At 48.9% G+C, this 17,905-nt stretch overlaps 4 protein-coding genes across 4 annotated transcripts; 3 read left to right on the forward strand and 1 right to left on the reverse strand.

The window, feature by feature from the left end:
- Positions 1-6,916: 6,916 nt before the first annotated feature.
- Positions 6,917-7,198, forward strand: PV07_10503 (uncharacterized protein; the record flags this gene model as incomplete). The annotated part of the gene is made up of 1 exon (XM_016397838.1): positions 6,917-7,198. One exon carries the CDS (start codon positions 6,917-6,919, stop codon positions 7,196-7,198), a length of 282 nt encoding a protein of 93 aa, XP_016245029.1.
- A 1,582-nt stretch (positions 7,199-8,780) lies between these two features.
- On the forward strand, positions 8,781-9,756 carry PV07_10504 (uncharacterized protein; the record flags this gene model as incomplete). The annotated part of the gene is made up of 2 exons (XM_016397839.1): positions 8,781-9,588; positions 9,644-9,756. The coding sequence occupies 2 exons, from the start codon at positions 8,781-8,783 to the stop codon at positions 9,754-9,756; spliced, it is 921 nt and encodes a 306-aa protein (XP_016245030.1).
- A 1,225-nt stretch (positions 9,757-10,981) lies between these two features.
- Positions 10,982-12,082, reverse strand: PV07_10505 (uncharacterized protein). The gene has a single exon (XM_016397840.1). The coding sequence runs from the start codon at positions 11,948-11,950 to the stop codon at positions 11,576-11,578; it is 375 nt and encodes a 124-aa protein (XP_016245031.1). The 5' UTR covers positions 11,951-12,082; the 3' UTR covers positions 10,982-11,575.
- Positions 12,083-16,870: 4,788 nt separating this feature from the next.
- Positions 16,871-17,233, forward strand: PV07_10506 (uncharacterized protein; the record flags this gene model as incomplete). The annotated part of the gene is made up of 1 exon (XM_016397841.1): positions 16,871-17,233. One exon carries the CDS (start codon positions 16,871-16,873, stop codon positions 17,231-17,233), a length of 363 nt encoding a protein of 120 aa, XP_016245032.1.
- Positions 17,234-17,905: the final 672 nt, after the last annotated feature.

The raw sequence follows: 17,905 nt of genomic DNA on the forward strand, positions 1-17,905 counted from the left end.
AACTCCACAATGGGCATTGACCATAGACGGTTGTGGTTCAACCAAAGACCCTAGGGTAAGCGAATAACCTCGCAAAACAGGCGACCGGTTTCGAAGAACACCACGACTTCCGTCCGCTTATCTCGACCTACTGAAGGGAAGCCCATAAGAAATGGTAGTATAAGTGGTATACTGCGCAGAAGCAGAAGCTATGGAAGTCATGCACCGTATCCTACACACTTATATTGACGACGTCCTGTTTGAAGCGCAAACCATTATACTGTATAATGTGTTCAGTCGTCCTGTCTATAGGACATCCTCTTACTCCAGAAATCCTGCGCATTTTGCCTCGTTGTCAGGGCTATCCCAGGCTACTACGAGATTGAGACATGATGCATTATTGAGAGGACATCAAATGGTCTCGCTTCGTTGGCAGCAGTGTTGAATATAGTCTTCCCGCAGTCTAAGCTATTAGTGGGCGAATCGACAAAACGGGCCCGCACGAAAATCATCACGTTTCGTGTGTGACGAGGGTTGCCTTGTAGTTAGGGGCGATAAATTCATGATTGGCTGCTTCCTAGCCGTAGGTGCTCGTGAGTTTCAACGTGTCGGCGGCTGAAAGCAGATCGTTGGTTCGCAGCTTTCAAGAGCAGCCTGCGGCCACGCTTGTTCGGTCTCAGTTTTCTGCGTATGCTATACATGGTGGAATTGTCCTCCATTCCACTCATACCAATAGATATGGCAGCCAGTGTTGCAAAATAGGATACAGGCGGAGCGCAAAAATATCACGACAAAGCTGGCCGCCAGTAGGTCAAGCTTGATCGTTTAAGTCGTAGGAAACACCTTTCATCATTTGGAATTCAACCTAACTGAATGACCACAGGTAAACGGAACTATTCAGCCCGAGATAAGGGCGAGGAAGAAAACGCGACTGATCACCGGAGAAAGAGCCGAAGAATATAGGAAAGTAGTTAGTTGATCTCGCTCTATACAACTTCATTACCTCGTTACTATGTCACTGACGGCGTTGCAGCCGACTACCTGCGCCCGCAAAACTCGACAGGCTCCAGAATAAGATGGTATAGCACGAGTTAGAGGGGCCGCTTAAACTAATGCTGCTCTTAGTACCGGCGCCACACGGCTTAGATCTCGCCTTCCCGTTTGCTGTTGTTGAGGGTAAGGCTTACTCGACCGGTAATAAATCTTCGAGGCAGAGAACTAAGCTGCGGTTTCCGGGGCCTGCGCGCTTAAGATATAGCTTGATCTGGATAGCCTGGTCAACAGCGGAACAATAAGATCTGGTGCTCTGCCTCCAGTAATCAATAAGATGACTATAATATACTATTGTCTGTGTAATCGCTATCTCCGTCATCCTCCTCCTTCGTCATCATTATCCATACTCTCATCCTCACTCATTATGTTATCATCTTCTAGGTCTTCGCCTCCATCGCTAATGGGTTCGTTAACTGTTTCTTCCTCCACTAAAACGATCGCCTTTACATCGTTGGCTGGGTCTTTGTAGATTGCTCGAATCCTTACCCGTCCGTCATCTTCATATACCTCGTCCCATATTCGTACGTCTCGTCTCCCCCCCAATTCATCCTGTAGAGCCTTTTGAGCGGCCAAAGTGGCCTTTTCTACAGTCGGTTTTGTGGTGACCCGGACTGGATAGCAATCTGCAATGTGGGGGTCCGTGCTAAACCATTCCGAAATTTCCTTCTTCACACAGACGTTGATAAGGCCTTCCTTGACGTCGTAGGCGTACCTCCATATTATGTCGTGCGCGTCCGCCTTGACTCATAATCGCCAGGGACGAGTTGTGGTTTCTATGATTTGTTTGTCTTACAATCGCCGAACGGTAACTGGTTATCATCACAATAAATTCTCGTTTTGGCCATCAGAGAACCGTTGGATGCATGAACGCCTCGTCTCCTGACGGAAGTAACCCCCGGATCATCTCAACCTGTGTACACCCCTAATAACCTCGCACGTGAGATACCGGTTTCAATCACGTCGTCGACGATTCTGCGGGATATCTACTTCCTCCTTCCCTCGCCCTTCGACGTCTTTCGAGAATTCGATCATTCTTGAAGGCACAGCCCACAGTTAAATCTCCTGTCAGGCACAGTCACATATAGAAAAATCCATCCGCACGTGACCGTGGAGACGTGTCCACTGGTGCCTTTCACGAAAATTCTCCCTCGATCAACTGGCCCCCTACGTGAGCACTGTCTTTACTGCGAACTTTCTAACACAAGCACTCACAGCGATGGCCTTCACTCAAGAACAGGCAGTCTTTCAACCTTTTTATCAGCGGTGAGCCTTTATCACCTATTTGTAACATTAGATTTAACAGATGTATAGGTCAAAGACGGAGAAACCACTGAAAAAGATTCATCAGGAATTCATGGGGTTCAAACAAACCTATGACACATCAAAGTCACCAACACCTCGAGACCGCATTGATCGCTTCACTAGGCTGTCAACTGTAGTGAGCGACTCAGTTCAACTCCCACCCGACGACACCATCGAGCCAAATGGATGCCTCCATGACGAAGTCTCAAGGTCCTTGAAGGGACTGAATGTCGAGAAACATCCATACGGTCGTCGCTCTGCGCAGAAGCTTACCAAACGGTACTTAGTTGAGTGTAGAGCTAAAAAGGAAAGTTTACAGTCCATCCCTTTTTACCTAGGCTAACATAAATCCTGGTCTGCAGGCCGAAATGTTACGTGGCTACTGGATCGAAGAGCCTTCCTGCCCGAGCTCCCCTCGCAGGGTGTAGGAAGAGCAGTTGTGGGCCGTATTAGCCCATCCCCTGCAAAGTGCGACTCCCCGTCGACATATCCTTGCAATCTTCATAGGGTAATAGAAAAGGTGGACCCCAAAGGGTGGGTATTCGTTCCTGGCTCGGAGGATTAGTGGTGGTGTATTGCAAAAAGGGCGAACGTTCAGGATGGCAGTGAAGGCGGTTGGAAGCCGCTTCCCAGCTACCTGTAGAGCCGATCTTTGACATGAGGACTGTCCACCCTGGCTGGGTTTTGCAACACTTCACTTGCAGCCCTTTTCTTGGGCAGGGCCATTCCATTCTGCAGCCGCTGGCGTTTACTGCATGCGCTATTTACCAATGTCATTTACGGATGCTTCAATCCGCCAACTCGGTCAGTGTCAATATAAATCAGACAGATAGGCTGGATGCAGGGTTGGCGTTTTCGCAGAACTCCTGCCTATCTCCGTCCACTTGCCCAGCTTGCTAAATACCTACACTGGCCAATATACGGTGAACTCTTGGATTCCTGATATCCGATCTCAATCTTGACAAAGAACCTGAACAACATCTGAAGACTATCCTCAGTGGAGAAAGATCGTATCTCGTGGTCGCCCATTGCGCCGAGTCGTCGAAAATGAATCCCTATTCTTTCCACGGAAATTGATCCGACGCGATCTTGAGCTGGGGAACTGTCCAGTTCCTGAAATCATTCTTCATCCACGGCCCAAGGACTTGCAGAACTTCCCCCTTTAGTTCCTCAAATGCATCCCCAATCTCCTTCACGGTATGCATATTTTCCGCCCTAAATAGGTTGAGATCTCGAATTTCTTCGTCGTCTTCAGACCAACCTAACAAAGCTTGATATAACTCGATCTCGAGCCTATCATCAACCAGACCAATTGAATCAAGAATTTGAGCCGCCCCACAGCGATCAAAAAGTTCGGTGACTGTCGCGATACTGCCGAGCTCTCGCAGGCCTTCCAGGGCTTCGACACTAGAAGGCCAGTGGGGAAGTACCCGTTGTGCGAGGAACCTGGAATATCCACCCCAGACAACGAAGTGCGCCATAGTCCGAGTGTGACCTAGGGAAGACAATTCGCGATAGACTTCTTGCCGACGTCCAAGAAATTGCTGCGACTGGTGTTCACACATCTTTATGAGATTGTGACTTAAATCCCCCTTTTTTTTTGCAAGCGGCCACCGAGATACAATAACTTCGAGAGCTTTTGTGAACCCGTTTTCATCTTCCACTTTTTGGGAAGCTTTCAAAGCCAGAACGGGATCTTCCGAGAGGAAGCCATTGATCAATGGGACCAATGTGGATCTGACGTTTGGAATGCATTCGTACTCTTTGGCTACTTGAGCCAGGATATATATCTGCTGGTTTGAGAGGTTTGCTGGATATTGGTGATATAGAAGCTCCAGCAATAGATATATGTGATTTGCCAGCTCGATGGGCTCATTGTTAGGCCGCACATCCTAAGATTGTCAGAACTCGTTTTGACTAGGTTTAATACACACAACTATACCTCATCAACAGGAATTAGCTTTCCGTCAATAATACAAAAGAATCCGGTCCATCGCTCTTCAGGGATAGAATCGAAGTACCGCGATTTGCATTTTAGATCCTCCTTCCGCATTCGGAGGTCGTCAGGAATGCTTGAGAGCCGAATGACGGTATCACTCCCCGGACAGGAACATACGGGAAAATGTAGACACGTCCTTTCAAGTTTTGCACGGTGTGCAACTTGACGGGGAATAGCTTTGCGTTTTCTTTTGTACCCCATGGCAAGTAGCTGTTGAACGAGACGATTTCGCAGAGCCAAAATTCAGTTGAAGGAGGTGATAAGATTTGAAGTGGGGCTATAGGATTGTCGCGCAGAGCAATTCCTTTTATCGCAGCATACCAAAGGACGAAAATTCAGTGGCTGGCAGCCTCACCGAGGGGCATTCATACACAAAAAGGATAAACATATTGGTTGGGGTCGCTGCTTGGTTAGCATACGGAGCCACTTACACAGCCAATCAGGCGGGGTGGGAGAGGCCCCTTCGAAACCGAGTTGTGAACACACGGATCCACGTGTGCCAATAACCTGTCAAAGGGTGAATGTCTCTGTCTAGTTAACACGTCCATGTTACTAGCTCAAACGGAAAGAACGTCTTCCAGCCAACCAATCAAGGTCTACTAGGACCAATAATGCTACAGTAACGGCGTCACCTCATCTCCCAGCCCCCGATAGCCTCCAGTTTCTTGAGGGGACAGTCCTCAGAACTATCTACGCGCCCGTGGATTATGAAACAGCAAGGGGTGGATGCCGAGACGAAAGCCTTAAGGAAATGGATACTTCCAGACAATCTGTATACACTTTCGACTTTGGTAAGGAGCGCGGTCTTGTCTTCGAAGCTTCGCCCTAAGAGCCGCTCTAAAACCCGCATTTGTTGGAGGTAGTGGTTTAGAGAAGTTACGGAATCTTGTGCGAGATGACTTTCGTACACTTCACTCAACGCTGCGTGTGCCTTACATCTGAGAAGGAGCAATTCTCGGATAATCGACGGCTAAGTAAACTAAGCGCTGGTATCAGAGAGTTTAGATGCCACTCACCACATGGAGTTTAATCATGATATTCAGTAGTCCAGTATAGTCAGTAGTGACTTTCAGGTGCCTATAAAACACGTGGAGCTCAAAGTCTTTCTCGCCTCTGCTTATCCGGCCGACTTTGAGTTGAACATAAGGGTTGTTAGCGTCTTGAGGTCGGAAGATTTTGAAAGTAGCGGCATCGTCTTCACCAGCTCCCAGCCAATCCATTGGTGGTGTGAGAATATTCTCTCCGCGCTGTATGAAAGTAAAATTGACTCTGTTTGAGAACTGCCGATTGTATTCTTCCTGAACCACGTCTCGTCCGGGGAGCATTGGTAGCGCAAAAATCCCCAAGTATTTTGAGATCAAATAATGTTTCTGCAGTGCCAATATACGAGAATGCAACTGTATCTGAGTCTTCTGCTGACATTCTGATTCGAGTTGCTTCTTGTGGATATCCAAAACTCCAGTCGTTTTGTAGAGAGGGAGAAAATAAAAAATTTTACATAATGAAGATAGTACCACATCTCCGTGGTTCAGATGAAGTCCTCAGCAGTGTGCAGTGTCAGGTACCGAAATTGGTGGTCACAGTGCGGTTTCCCGCCATGGTTAGACTGTATCACACGTGATCAAGCCCCCATGGTCCATGCGATGTGAAAAGGCCCTCCAAAATTCGTGGTACACAGTTCCAAACCGCTTCGCCCTTAGTGCGACAGGGGTTATTGGTCTTCCTTCTCTGGTAGAACCTCATAAAATGGTGGTTTTATGACGCTATTTTAGGTGATAATTCTGAAGTGGTCGTCGGCAGTCATTCTCCGGTGGTCGACCGTTTCACATTTTCTCCCTTGGTCTTCAACCAAGGAGGCATAATGATAACTCAAAACGGAGCTGGGCGCTTACAGCAGCGAATGGTGCACAGGCTGTATCATCTGGTGAGTCTTCCAGCCCGCTCGGCAACATTGCGGTCTGAGAATGACATTACTGTACGATTACCGGACACATTCATGCCATCTGTTGTTACGATACTTCTGGTGCCTCGACGCCTAGACCTTCTTTACCTCGTCCACTTGCCTTTGTGCTTCTTCTTGGTTCCCTTGTTTCGCCTCTTTCTATAATGATCTATGTCTTGGAGCTTGAAGCGGAGTGTGATCTCAGGTTGGCCGACTCGTAGTCGCACACAAGCGCCACTCTGTCGCAGGTAGACGGTGTGTTAATAAAAGGACTGGAGATTATGCTTCGACCATTGGTGACCCCGATCGGAAATATCGAGGCGAACGAAGTATGGCCAGTGGCTGTTTCATGTTGGGAATCGCTGGGCACCATATTCGAGGATACATATCGTCAACTTCTCTTCCGCTTTAGTGCCAGACCTACCCACCGACTTCCAAGGGTGGTCGCCATTGCGGTCGCTGCGCAGGCAACACCGATGACTAGCCTCTCAACCAGTTAGACCGCACGTCAGTCTGCCCAGACGGGCTACACGGTGGTCGCCATAACGGTCGCCGCAGACAACAACGGTGACCAGCCTCTCAACCGATGAGGCATTTAATGGCTTTCAAACAGGCTTTCGCTCAGTGGTCTTCCAAAACATATGGCCAGGCCTTCCAAGAGATATTCTAGCTCCAAATTGAAAACCCGTGGAAAGAGTCATTCCGCTACGAAGGACGAAAAGAAAGCGAAGGCACAATATGAGCAAGCAAGACGTCGCCAGTGGTGCGTAGTGAAGAAAGTTGATGAACTGCACACACTATGCAAGAAGAAGTACTTTCCCCTCATTGTCGATGACCATCGAGCCGACTACGTCAGCTCTGAGAACATTTCAGAGGAATGGCCGTATTCAATGAAAGCTACGACATACCTCGAGATTGGCTAGCACCTGCCAACGACGACAAATATTGTCGGGCGCTTTACCTCGAAAGCGACTCGCTATCGCTGTTGTCGGCTTTGGAAGAGGGAAGACTTTAGAGAAAGCCCTTGGCAGTGAGATCTCCCAAAGGAGTTGTTCCGTCTGCTAAAAAGAGGTGTTTCTTACTAATAAAAGCCTGACAATATTATCTCAAGTCCAGACTTAACACAAAAAAATTGGACACATTCTCCTGATGTCCGTTTTTATTATGGTCCTATCAATGTGGAGATCTTTCAGGGTCGATCCGTTAACTTGGAGAGCTTCGCGGCCTCATCGGTTCAGCCCCGTGACATTCCTGGTTTGACTTATGTAATGACTCACAAAGGTGGCTGGATTCCATCAATTTCGATGCATTGGTTGAGGCAGGTCCAGGGTTGCCTCATCGTAGCTTGCTGGTCATGTTCGGCGGGGCGCTCGTTTGACAAGGAGGTGGTGACGATCCAGAACGAGACCATCTGTACAAAGCCTCTTTGAACCTCGGACCCACTCCCAGCTTCTGTTACGGGCCCAGTTAAAATAACACCGAATCCCTTTTCGTCTAGTAGCATCTCCTAGATGCTGGAGCCTGTCGTCCAAGAGGAAGGACGAGGGGCAAGGAACACGAAGCCATAGTAAAGCACCGAGTCGAAAGGAGGAGATGTTGTCTCAGCATGGAGAGGACCAATAGGCATCCCAATCATGACTGTCACTCTTCCCGTACGCATCTAAAAGCTGGTAATCGTGTGCTATGGGTCCGTGCCTCGTCGCAAAAAGTGGTTTGTTGGCTTAAATTGTTGGCTGGTACTACTGCAACATAATCCTTGGCCTCAAATGCCTCACCGGTTAAGGCTACCAGGGTTGTTATCTTTGCGATAGGGCGTTGATCCTTGTTTCATCTACCTCCAAGTGTGCTCTCATCCCCAACATTAATCAGTTCCCGCTCCCATCAAGCTCTTTTGAGGTTTTGTCAACGCTCGAGGGATAACACTCTATCGCGATGCCAACCGAAGACTCGAAAAACAAACACCTACCTCCCAAAATCTTTGACGAAAGAAAGGATAAGACCATTACTTCGACACAAACAGATAGTCCGCTCAGAAATGCTTGAGATGTTCGCGACTGAACAGTAAAGCAGCGCTGAACAGGCCGAGCAGAATGGCAAGCTCGACCGCAGAACTCGCGGCGAGAGCTTGTGAACAGTGCAGCCACTACAAAGTTAGATGCAATGAGGAACGCCTATCTTGTACACCCGACTTCTATGTGAGCAGACGGCTGTGCGACACCTAATTAGCCATTTCTAACTTTATGTGGACAGAATTGCCGAGAAGGCTTCCTAGGGTATCGGACTATCCTACAAAAGCTCTTTCCGAGCGTTCATCTGGATACACTGAAAGACCTCTCTCGTGAAAGGCTCATTGAGCTCATTCAAGTGTGCGGTCCCTCTGATCATCTATTGCCTCGACCACTGGATCTGGAGAGAGGATCTCCAGTGAATCCTAATACTACCAATCTCGAGTTGCTACAACCAACTGAAGAATACGAGAGGCTCGGATCTCACACACCTTTCACCATGTGGTGCGAGCTCCCAGCCTATACGTCGCCAAATGAATTAGGCGATTTTGGGAGTCTGGATCCCCGAGTTCTGGCAGAAACGGTGCAATGGGAAAGTCAGCCTCTTCCTCTAGTCGAAGAAGACTTCCTCATGTCATCAGAAAATATCGCGATATACGAACCAGAAGAGTTGAGCCCTACTTTAGATGAGGGACTACTAATCTCCACAAATTCCATTTCGACGACACCTAGTGAGGACGTGAAAGAACGCATAGTATATGGCGATGACTCCAATCAACATATGACCAAAATTGCTCTTAGCGCAGTCGACAAATTCCAGTGCAATTATCCTGGCTGCACTGACAAAAAAACAGGAAAGCCGAACAACTTCAAGCACAAAAGTCATCTGAAGCGACACCAAGAAACTATCCACAGAAACGTTCACGGCCCACCTATGCATAGGTGTTGGGTACCCATGTGTGACAAACGATACAAGAGAAAAGATGCACTTCAAGCCCACTTAAAGAATCACTCGAAAAAGGGAGGCAAAAGTCGTTACGTTGCTACACTAGACAAGGACAGTCAGTACTATGACCCAGATTGGAAAGGCGAACTAGATGAGCGTGAGAACCCGATTCCACTACCAAATGTCAACCATGTTAATTCGCCCATGAAAGTCTTGGGTTCTGAACCGGCACTCGGGTCAGGCAGGTCCAGGAAGTACCCATGCCCCGACTGTTCCTTGTCCTGCTATCGCAAAGTCGACTTAGAGAGACATGTTCTCATCCACACTGGAACGAGACCCTATATCTGCTCCTTCGAAGGTTGTGAGAAATCATATGTGCGCAATTCGAATCTCAAGAGACATGAAAAATCTCACAGGGGGTCACGATAAAGTCCAATGTCTCCTGGGTGATGGTAAAGACCAAGGCAAATTTTACTCAAACCCGACGAGTCTGAGAATGCACATGAACAGGAAGCACAAAGCAACATGAGAAAAAGCTACATCAGGGTTTCGCACACAACACGGTGGAACATCATCAAGAAACCCAGAGAGCCGGCTCGAGGCCGACAGTTTGGTCCTGGGTGCGATGTCGAGGCCTGTAAAGAGTTCTTCGGGGGAATCCATGGAAAGGGAAATGAACTGATGGGAGGGAAGGCATACTGCTGCAGGTTGAAGTCTCACAGGCTGGACAGACTTTATCGGCCTTCAATGAGAGGCCACAACCAGTACTTGACCTACTCCAGGCAGCGATAGCGTCGTTGGCTTTTGCGATGACCCAGTCTACCAGAGTTTCATACATGCACGCAATCAAGACTTCACGATCGTCTGTAGAGCATTTCTTAACGAGCACTTCGGGCTCCCAGTTGAGGTGTTCAAAGCTCAGTTTTAGAAGACTTTGATCTTGAGTTTGTACGTCAGTCGTCATGTTGAAGATTGTGCTTCATAGTTTCTCGAGTTCCCCTAGGTCCCAAGCCGCGTAAAGAACACTCCTGCACTGCGATCGAACCTCACCCTGATCCGTACGAGACGAGGCCGAGATTGCGGCTTCTCTCCACAATCATGCCCCTTTCGCACCGTGACGACACGGTTGGCTAGTGAGTATGATGCGGCTGGTCCGTCAGCCCGGCAAGTTTGCCTCTGTACATCCCTCCCTCCCTTATTTACAGGATGTTAATCGACTAACAGCAAAGCAATCAACAAGCCGAAAGAATGCCAGGCGCCGTTGTAGTTGCCTGCGCCGGCTGTGCTGGACCCCCACACCTCAATTCTAAGGCATCAATGCCGCTGGGGGCCCACCAAAACGAAAAGCACAGCTCACCGCCTACCCTTTCGATTCCCCCGTTTCCGATCGCAAACGTGAGGCCAACCGTTCCATCGTATCCGAACCACCCAGCGCGACCCGCGATCGTTGCAAACTAGACCACAGCCTAGGCTCTAGAGCACACGTCTACTCTTATTCCCCGTCCACCTGCAAGGAGATCTCGGAGAAGAGAAATATGCTATTCTACATGTAGAGGTCAATGCAGTCAGTAAGATGGCAATACAGCACAATTTGAGTCCACTCATCTGTGTACGGACACTCGCCAAACCCGTTGCGCCAAGTTATGGACAGCGAGGCCAGCGGATGAAGACTCGGAGAAAGAGGACCAAGAATCTATTGTTTAACGGCTGTCGCAGTTCACATGTGAGGGCAGCAGAATGAGAAATTGGCCTTCCAGTAGACTATGCAAACGCCGGTCCATCTATCCTTCGTGTCTACTGCGTCCGTCACCTTTGATTCCTCCGCCTCCTCCTATCCCTCGACCTAGTCTTCGGATCTACCGTCTTCATCACCACCATTACCATCCCGAGCTCCATTTCTCCCACCTCCATCCGAGCTGTCGCAAGCCCTAGGCATTGGCTGTGCGAACCTGCAAAGCAGGCTGCGACACGTCCGAGAAAGAAATGCGAAAAAGACCTCAATAATGCCCGGCCCTCCAAGATACCTCCAAAGAGGTTGGACTTTCTAATACTCCTCGTGCTCGAACGCGTAAGAGGAGCATTCACAGGACCCGGGAGGACCCATGGTCGTTTGAACGAGACTGAGATATATCGCCATTATGTCTCCCGGAAATTGCTAAGCGAGGTTTAGTCGTCGACCGTTCTCGCTCTCGACTTCTATTGTGTAGAGCGGTAGCGAGGACTTTTCTTGTTGCTCATCTGGTTCCCCCTCCGTGGTCGGACCACTAATCCCGGGGATACCTGTATCATGGCCCATTTCGATGGCCATCAGCACCGCCAGCAAGTTCCACCACGAGACCCAGTGCTTGTCAGTCTTGAGGTCGGGGCTCGTCCCCCTGACCGTTATCAACTAAGACGCTCCACATGCTTCCCCTGGCGCCTGTCTGCTGCGGCTGCTGCTGCTCCTGGGCCTGCTCGTCCCTGGCCCGGACAATGGTGCTGGGCTTGGTGTCGTCCTCGGGGCGCATGATTGAGATGGAACGAATGAGTGGATGACAGTGATGGATGGGCCCTCCCTCACCGGAGGCCATGTATTTGTCGCTCCCGAAAAAGGCCCGTTTCATGGTGCTCTCCTTCAGTCCAGGGGGAGGGGGCTTGTCCATAGTTTCAAATGTGAAGACCCCATGAGTCAACACAGCGGAGCGAATGTCGTCCTGTTGAGCGTTAACGGTGGCGGCGGGCATCTTCCTCTGAACTAATTCCGATTCTCTTCGTTCGTAGTTTTATTGTTGAAGGTGGGCACTTCATCTAGGTAGAGTGGTTAAAGAACAGCAACGGGCGTTGAGCTAATGGCGGTCCGTAAAAATGTAGCCAAGGTAGGTGAGTTGTGAAGAGGGATTAAGAAGTGAAGGAGGGGGAGAGGGTGGACATTAAATAGACGCCAAAAAGAAGGATGAAGAGGTAAAGACATGACGCACGAGTAGATGCCTGGCTGACTCCTTGAGTGAGATCCACTCCCATTGTTGCCGAGGGCGCAGACAACAGAGATTTTGGGTGGGCCGGGACCCTGGCTGGAGGCTATGGTCTTTCCTTTATGTTGGTTCCTAAGGAGGCTCGCTTCGTCTAAGTGATCTAGGATCCTTACTAGGAGGATATAATTAACTTGGAGGCCTCGGTCCGGTCCTGCTAGACGGACGGATGTCTTCTCATGGTGCAAGGTAGGTAGATCGGAGTGGAGATGCATCCGCGATGTGCCTTTCGGAGTCGGCGAGATAGGCAGCGAAGCTGAAAAATTGAGGGATTTCCGGGTGATCTGAATGGGAAGGGTCAACTTTATAGTCAGGTAGCTCTACATACTAGAGGGGGTTGGTGCATCTGCCTCCTTTATCTCGTCCTCTTCCCTTTGTACTTTCTCTTGGTTCCCTTCTCTCGCCTCTTTCTATGAGGCGGCAGCGTGATTTTAGGCCGGCTGACTGCTGTGAACATGTTGACCGAAACCTTCAAAAATGATGTGCATCCAGAGAAGAGGCCACTCCACCCGCCAGGTCAGATTTCTCATCAGGTCTTGGTCATCTTGAATCGGATAGGTGCCACTCTCGTCGATGCCGACGAATCGAAACTAGAGTGAGTGAACAATAGAACTTCTTCCATATTTATGCTTCCACAAAATGGAACCCAAGCTGGAATTGCCACTGATCCCAATGAAGGTGCGGCTAAAGAGATCAAACAGATAGTGCTAAGTGATCTTGAAGACAAGGATTCTGGGACTATGTAGCCAGACGCACTCGATCAGGCCTTTCCGATTGACGCAGATTGAAAAAACGGGAGGAGCTGATCGAGCAGAACAGAGTCGTTGCGGTCTCAGCGGCTCTCAGCCGCTCGCACGTCGTGTTGGTTTGGCAGCAGCTTCGTGGTAGAAAAGTGTCGGATACTTGGGCATGCCAAAGTCCCTGACAACACCCCTTGCATGGTTCATCAAGCCTCGCTTCTGCCTGGCTGTCGGACAGGAATCCCCACTTGATGTCTCGATGCACCTCGCCGAGCCGTGGTTGAGCAATCTATCTCCGGATGCGGCCGTGTTTCGACCACCACGAGAGTTGCTTCCCACCAATCGCTGTACCGCAGATTCCAGAACCGCAAAGAAACATGGTCAGAGCCGTCCAATCATGAGTGCATTACCAGACGTCGGAGAAGGCCAGAGAAAGTGTTCGAAGGACCTCAAGTTTGACCGCAGGAAACCGTGGTGCGTTCTACCTCAAAAATACAGTACACACACACAAAATCGGTGTCCGGTCTAGGTAACGCACCAAAAGCACTTTACTAATTTCAGCTAGCTTCTGAGTGCAATGGCGTCCAATCATCATTAATACTATTTCGGGATCTAGGTACCTCTATAGTCTTAGTCTTCCTTATTTGGCATTGGGCGGTATTCTTCTTCAGCAGTAGTTTTCGCTATTTCCATAAAGAGATGTCGAAGCTCGTCTGAGGTTTGTGTGTCGGCCGTCTCTATCTTCTCTGCGATGTCACGGTCTGTAACAGCAGCCTTTTCTTCCTCGCTCAACTGTGGTATGGGGCGGCACTCTTTCTCGGCAATAATTTATGCCACTAGCTCGTGATAATTCCGATGATAAACGGAGGTTGCTTTGCGGGCCATCTGCATGAAATCTGCAATTCTGTCGTCGGTAAAATCAGCTCTCTTATCCTCATGCTGCTCTTGTATTTCGCTGAGCTCTGGCTCAGCGAGGATCTGCGCTATTTGGCGTTGTTGATATTTGACTGCGGTCTCTTCGGTGTTCTGCATCGGGCTTAGTGAGAGGTTCGGTGTGTAGGTGCGACTTTTTGAATGATAGTGTGAGCGCAGCTATATAGGTAACGGATCTGGGGTAATGAGTAGTTTAGGGTATCTAGTCTATTCTCCCTATAGTAGGTGTATAGAGACTGAAGGCTTTGGAGAAGACGAAGACTCTACAGTATAATCGGGGGCACGACCCTTTTAAACTATAGGTAAGTTACTAAAGTCTTTGTCGACGTCGGGGATTTAGTAGGCTTAGATGGGGCGAAGCATACGTGGTTGCGACTAGACAATAGAACACGTTACTGCATGAGGCTGGACAAGGCTCTGCTGTGATCAACCACATATAACCATGGTGTTTTCAAAATAGTTTTCAGGCTCTCCCATTTTTATTTTTCTACCTCAAAACCTGCAAGAAACCCAAAAAGGAGGCTTACGTCTGGTCACGTGAAGGGCCTTGTCAGCCAGCCACTAGATTTTTTTCATTCTCGGGATGAGTGGGACGACTGTGGCGTGGGTCCATCTTCTGATGAAGCCTTCAATTAGATGGTTGTACTGTACTGTAAGGGGTTGGTTAAAAGAGTTGCTGGTTTCGTATGTTGCCAGCCACAGGGATTCTTCACTCTTCACTCTTCACTCAGAGCTTACCAGCCTAGTCACGACTCGTTGGAATATATGCTTGCTTGCTCTACATGTAACAGTAGAAAAGACATATGCGTACATAAATTGCCTCAAGCATGGTACTTTAATTTCAACAATTCCATTTCCCCATACCGGTCCAAAGACGCAACACATCACTTTCTATCCAACTCTAGTGCACAGGCAACGTCCACAATCCCTTGCGGTGGTCCCACCGATGTCAACGTCGGCAGCCCACCGCCGAGCACCAAAACACTGTTCGGAGTTTCGAATTCGCAGCGTTCGTCGTTGAGGAGGCGAATAGAGTCGTATTGTAGGCCCTCTACGGCGTCAGGTGAAAGTGTAGAAGGCGAAACTAGGCTGGAAATTGTGTGCGACAAGCCGTCTCTGGGGATAGAGATGACAAGGAAAGTATCGGCACTCTGTAAGACTGCACCAACGTTGTCGACATCTCGAACTGTCACGCGCTCCGGTTGAGAAAGTGAGGGGATAGCTAAGCTAAAAATCTGTCCAGGGAGGAGGAAGATTGTCGAAAGACTCGGGATGATCGCTTTGAAATACATACTTGAATTTAGACGAAAAGGTTCTTGTTCATGGGAGGACATCAGTGATGTGGGTTAAACAATGGGTCTTATACTTCAATTTCATCGATATCGCAAACACTAAGAGAAGTTGTACCTAGGCAAGACCAGCGGTCAGCGTCTGCAAGGCGAAGATGTCGCAGCCATGACTCTGCGTGCCCACAAAGCTTCGCACCAATTAATGTGCGACCGAGTACAAATTCTGGAGCACTGAAGAAGATAGTCCCAGGCGTCAGATCCTTGCGCATTGAGACTCGGTCGGACTGGAAGAGCGCAACCATCGGGTCAACTCTCCGGCCGAGTCGGTGATATAGTCCCGCGCTGATTTTTTTTGGGTGGCGACGTACTGTACAATAGCGTCGGAGTTTTAATCCCGAATTGTATGGTACGGCGGCAATTGACTGGTGTAAGGTGATACATACAGACGCAGGTTGAAAATAATGTTTAGAAATTGTCTCATGCGTCGGAAGTCGAGGCACTGAAGTCCCTAGCCCCCGGTATTCGCGATTTCCCCCACCACAACCCATGGCAACAATGATAACAGCTTTCTGATACGATAATAATCGCTTGATCACAACTACCATAAAGAGAACTTTGCTTACCCTTGTGTTTCACTAACGATGAATATGGTATTTACTTACGCCCCCGGCGGCACCTGCCGCAGGCTCTGGTGTGGTCTAAGGGGTTGTACAACCCAGGTGACCCCGACACCTATCACATAAAATTGCCAACGATGCATTCGAGCACAGAGACGACCTCTTCCTACTTGGGGGACCATGTCAGAGGCCTGGTTGTAACTCGTCACGCCGCCACTATTGCTCCTGCGCTTAGAGAGCCTTTATTCAACGGGTCGAAAACTCAGAATCAACTTTCCGACCGGATGTCCAATTCCGCAACTCCGATGCCCAGTCTAGACAATCAAATAGCGCCCGATTTACAGCCTGCCAAATCAGAGACTGACCTTGTCAAAATACACTCGATGATTCGTGGCAATCAATTTGGCTGTGATTATCCAGGCTGCGCGAATAAGGAAACCGGGCAAGCCAAATGCTTCCGCCGGCTGGAACACTTGAAAAGACACCAAATGACGGTTTACAGGAGCAACGACAGTTCCATATATAAGTGTTGGGTGCCAGGGTGTTCCAGGGCATTTAACAGAAATGACAAATTTGAAACTCACCTAAGAAACGCCCACTCGGGAAAACCACGAAGTAGAAATCGATATGTGGCAACACTGGATGAGGATAGCGTATTCTATGACAAAGAATGGAAGGGCGCCCTAGACGATCACGGGTATCCTATCTTACAAAAGTGAGCGCAAAAGTATGGATAGTCATCAGGCGGAAGGATTCAGGAGATGTAGCCTTGTCGTTGGCCAAAAAAGCGGAGCGGTCCGAAAAAGGTAATATTCAGGCGTGTATGCGGTGCCTGACTTCGCCCAAAAGCCGAGTCCTTAATGGCCCCCTTTTCGAGCGCGCGCTTTAGAGCACGAGTTTCGAACAGAGCGATGCATAGTATTGCGGACTTATACCTCCGCTAGAGGACTTTCTATGCTAATCCAAGTATTAATACTGTTCTTTGCCCGTATCTGTTGCAACCTTTCCTACTCCTCATCCGTTTTGCAACCTTTCTCTCCTCAAGTCCTTTAGATCATGGCTCGACTCTCTGCGATGCTTCTCCTCCTGCTTCGAATTTTTCCACAGACGCTTGGTGCGAGCATACCACTTCCTTTGGCACGTGGACTGACGAATGGTATGGCCGGGCTGCCGACTTCCCTACTCCTTGACGAGACGGCCTTCGGTACAAATACACGAAGAGATAGCCAAGAATGGCCTACAAACATCATTTTCTACGCCGGCCCAGAGCTTATTGCGGGCTTCGTGCCGAATGACGGTCAAACCTATGACTTGGGCAATATATTGTGCCTTGCCGCTACCGCCAATGCATTGGCCGCTGTAACGACATTGCTGTTTCTCAAGTTGGAGTTGTGGCAGGATATGGGCCATGCAAATTGACTACCCTGGATGGAACAATTATATCGCTGGAGACATCCAAATTGTACGACGTCGGCCCCCCGCAAAATATCGTACAAGCGATTTGTGGCAACTAGTCCTTTTTGTGCTGTCCAAGTTCTCCTCTCGACGGAGGGGCGCATTTATCAGGAGCGGGAGAGACCGAAAGTGGACATGATCAAGTTTTGATGTATTTATTTTATGTCAGTCTTTATGAATCGTGTTACCAGGCCTGAGAATGATTTTACATATTTGTCTAAACTCTACAGACAGCCGCCGGCGCTCCTCCCGTGCCAGAACGCCGACAACCGATCATTTGTATCACCAGAGACCTCCAGTCGTACTTTACGACGCTATCTAAAAATTATGACTTTTCATTGTGATTGAAAGAAAGGCTGTCATCTGCTTTCCTGGAAGGGAGATCTATCTGAATCTGCAGACTTAACAATGTGGACGATACAGTTATTTCTAGGAAATGTACCCTTCCCCATCCTCCAGACCAGATCATCGAAATTCTGAAGTTTTTATGCAACGACTATTATCCGCTAACTACGCTCTTTCAGTGGCGATTTTCCGTGATTAATGGCTCCCCAAAGGTATTCTTGTCTTTATGTGCTGACCACTGCCAACCTCCAGTCTCCTTTTCCTACTTGTCCCACACCCTCCTTCGGGCCG

The sequence above is a fragment of the Cladophialophora immunda genome, assembly GCF_000835495.1.
Source record: "Cladophialophora immunda strain CBS 83496 unplaced genomic scaffold supercont1.6, whole genome shotgun sequence".
NCBI lineage: Eukaryota > Fungi > Ascomycota > Eurotiomycetes > Chaetothyriales > Herpotrichiellaceae > Cladophialophora > Cladophialophora immunda.

Coding starts and splice junctions, on each gene's coding strand:
- PV07_10505 (XM_016397840.1), bottom strand. CDS start 11,950: ATGCCCGCCGCCACCGTTAACGCTCAACAGGACGACATTCGCTCCGCT.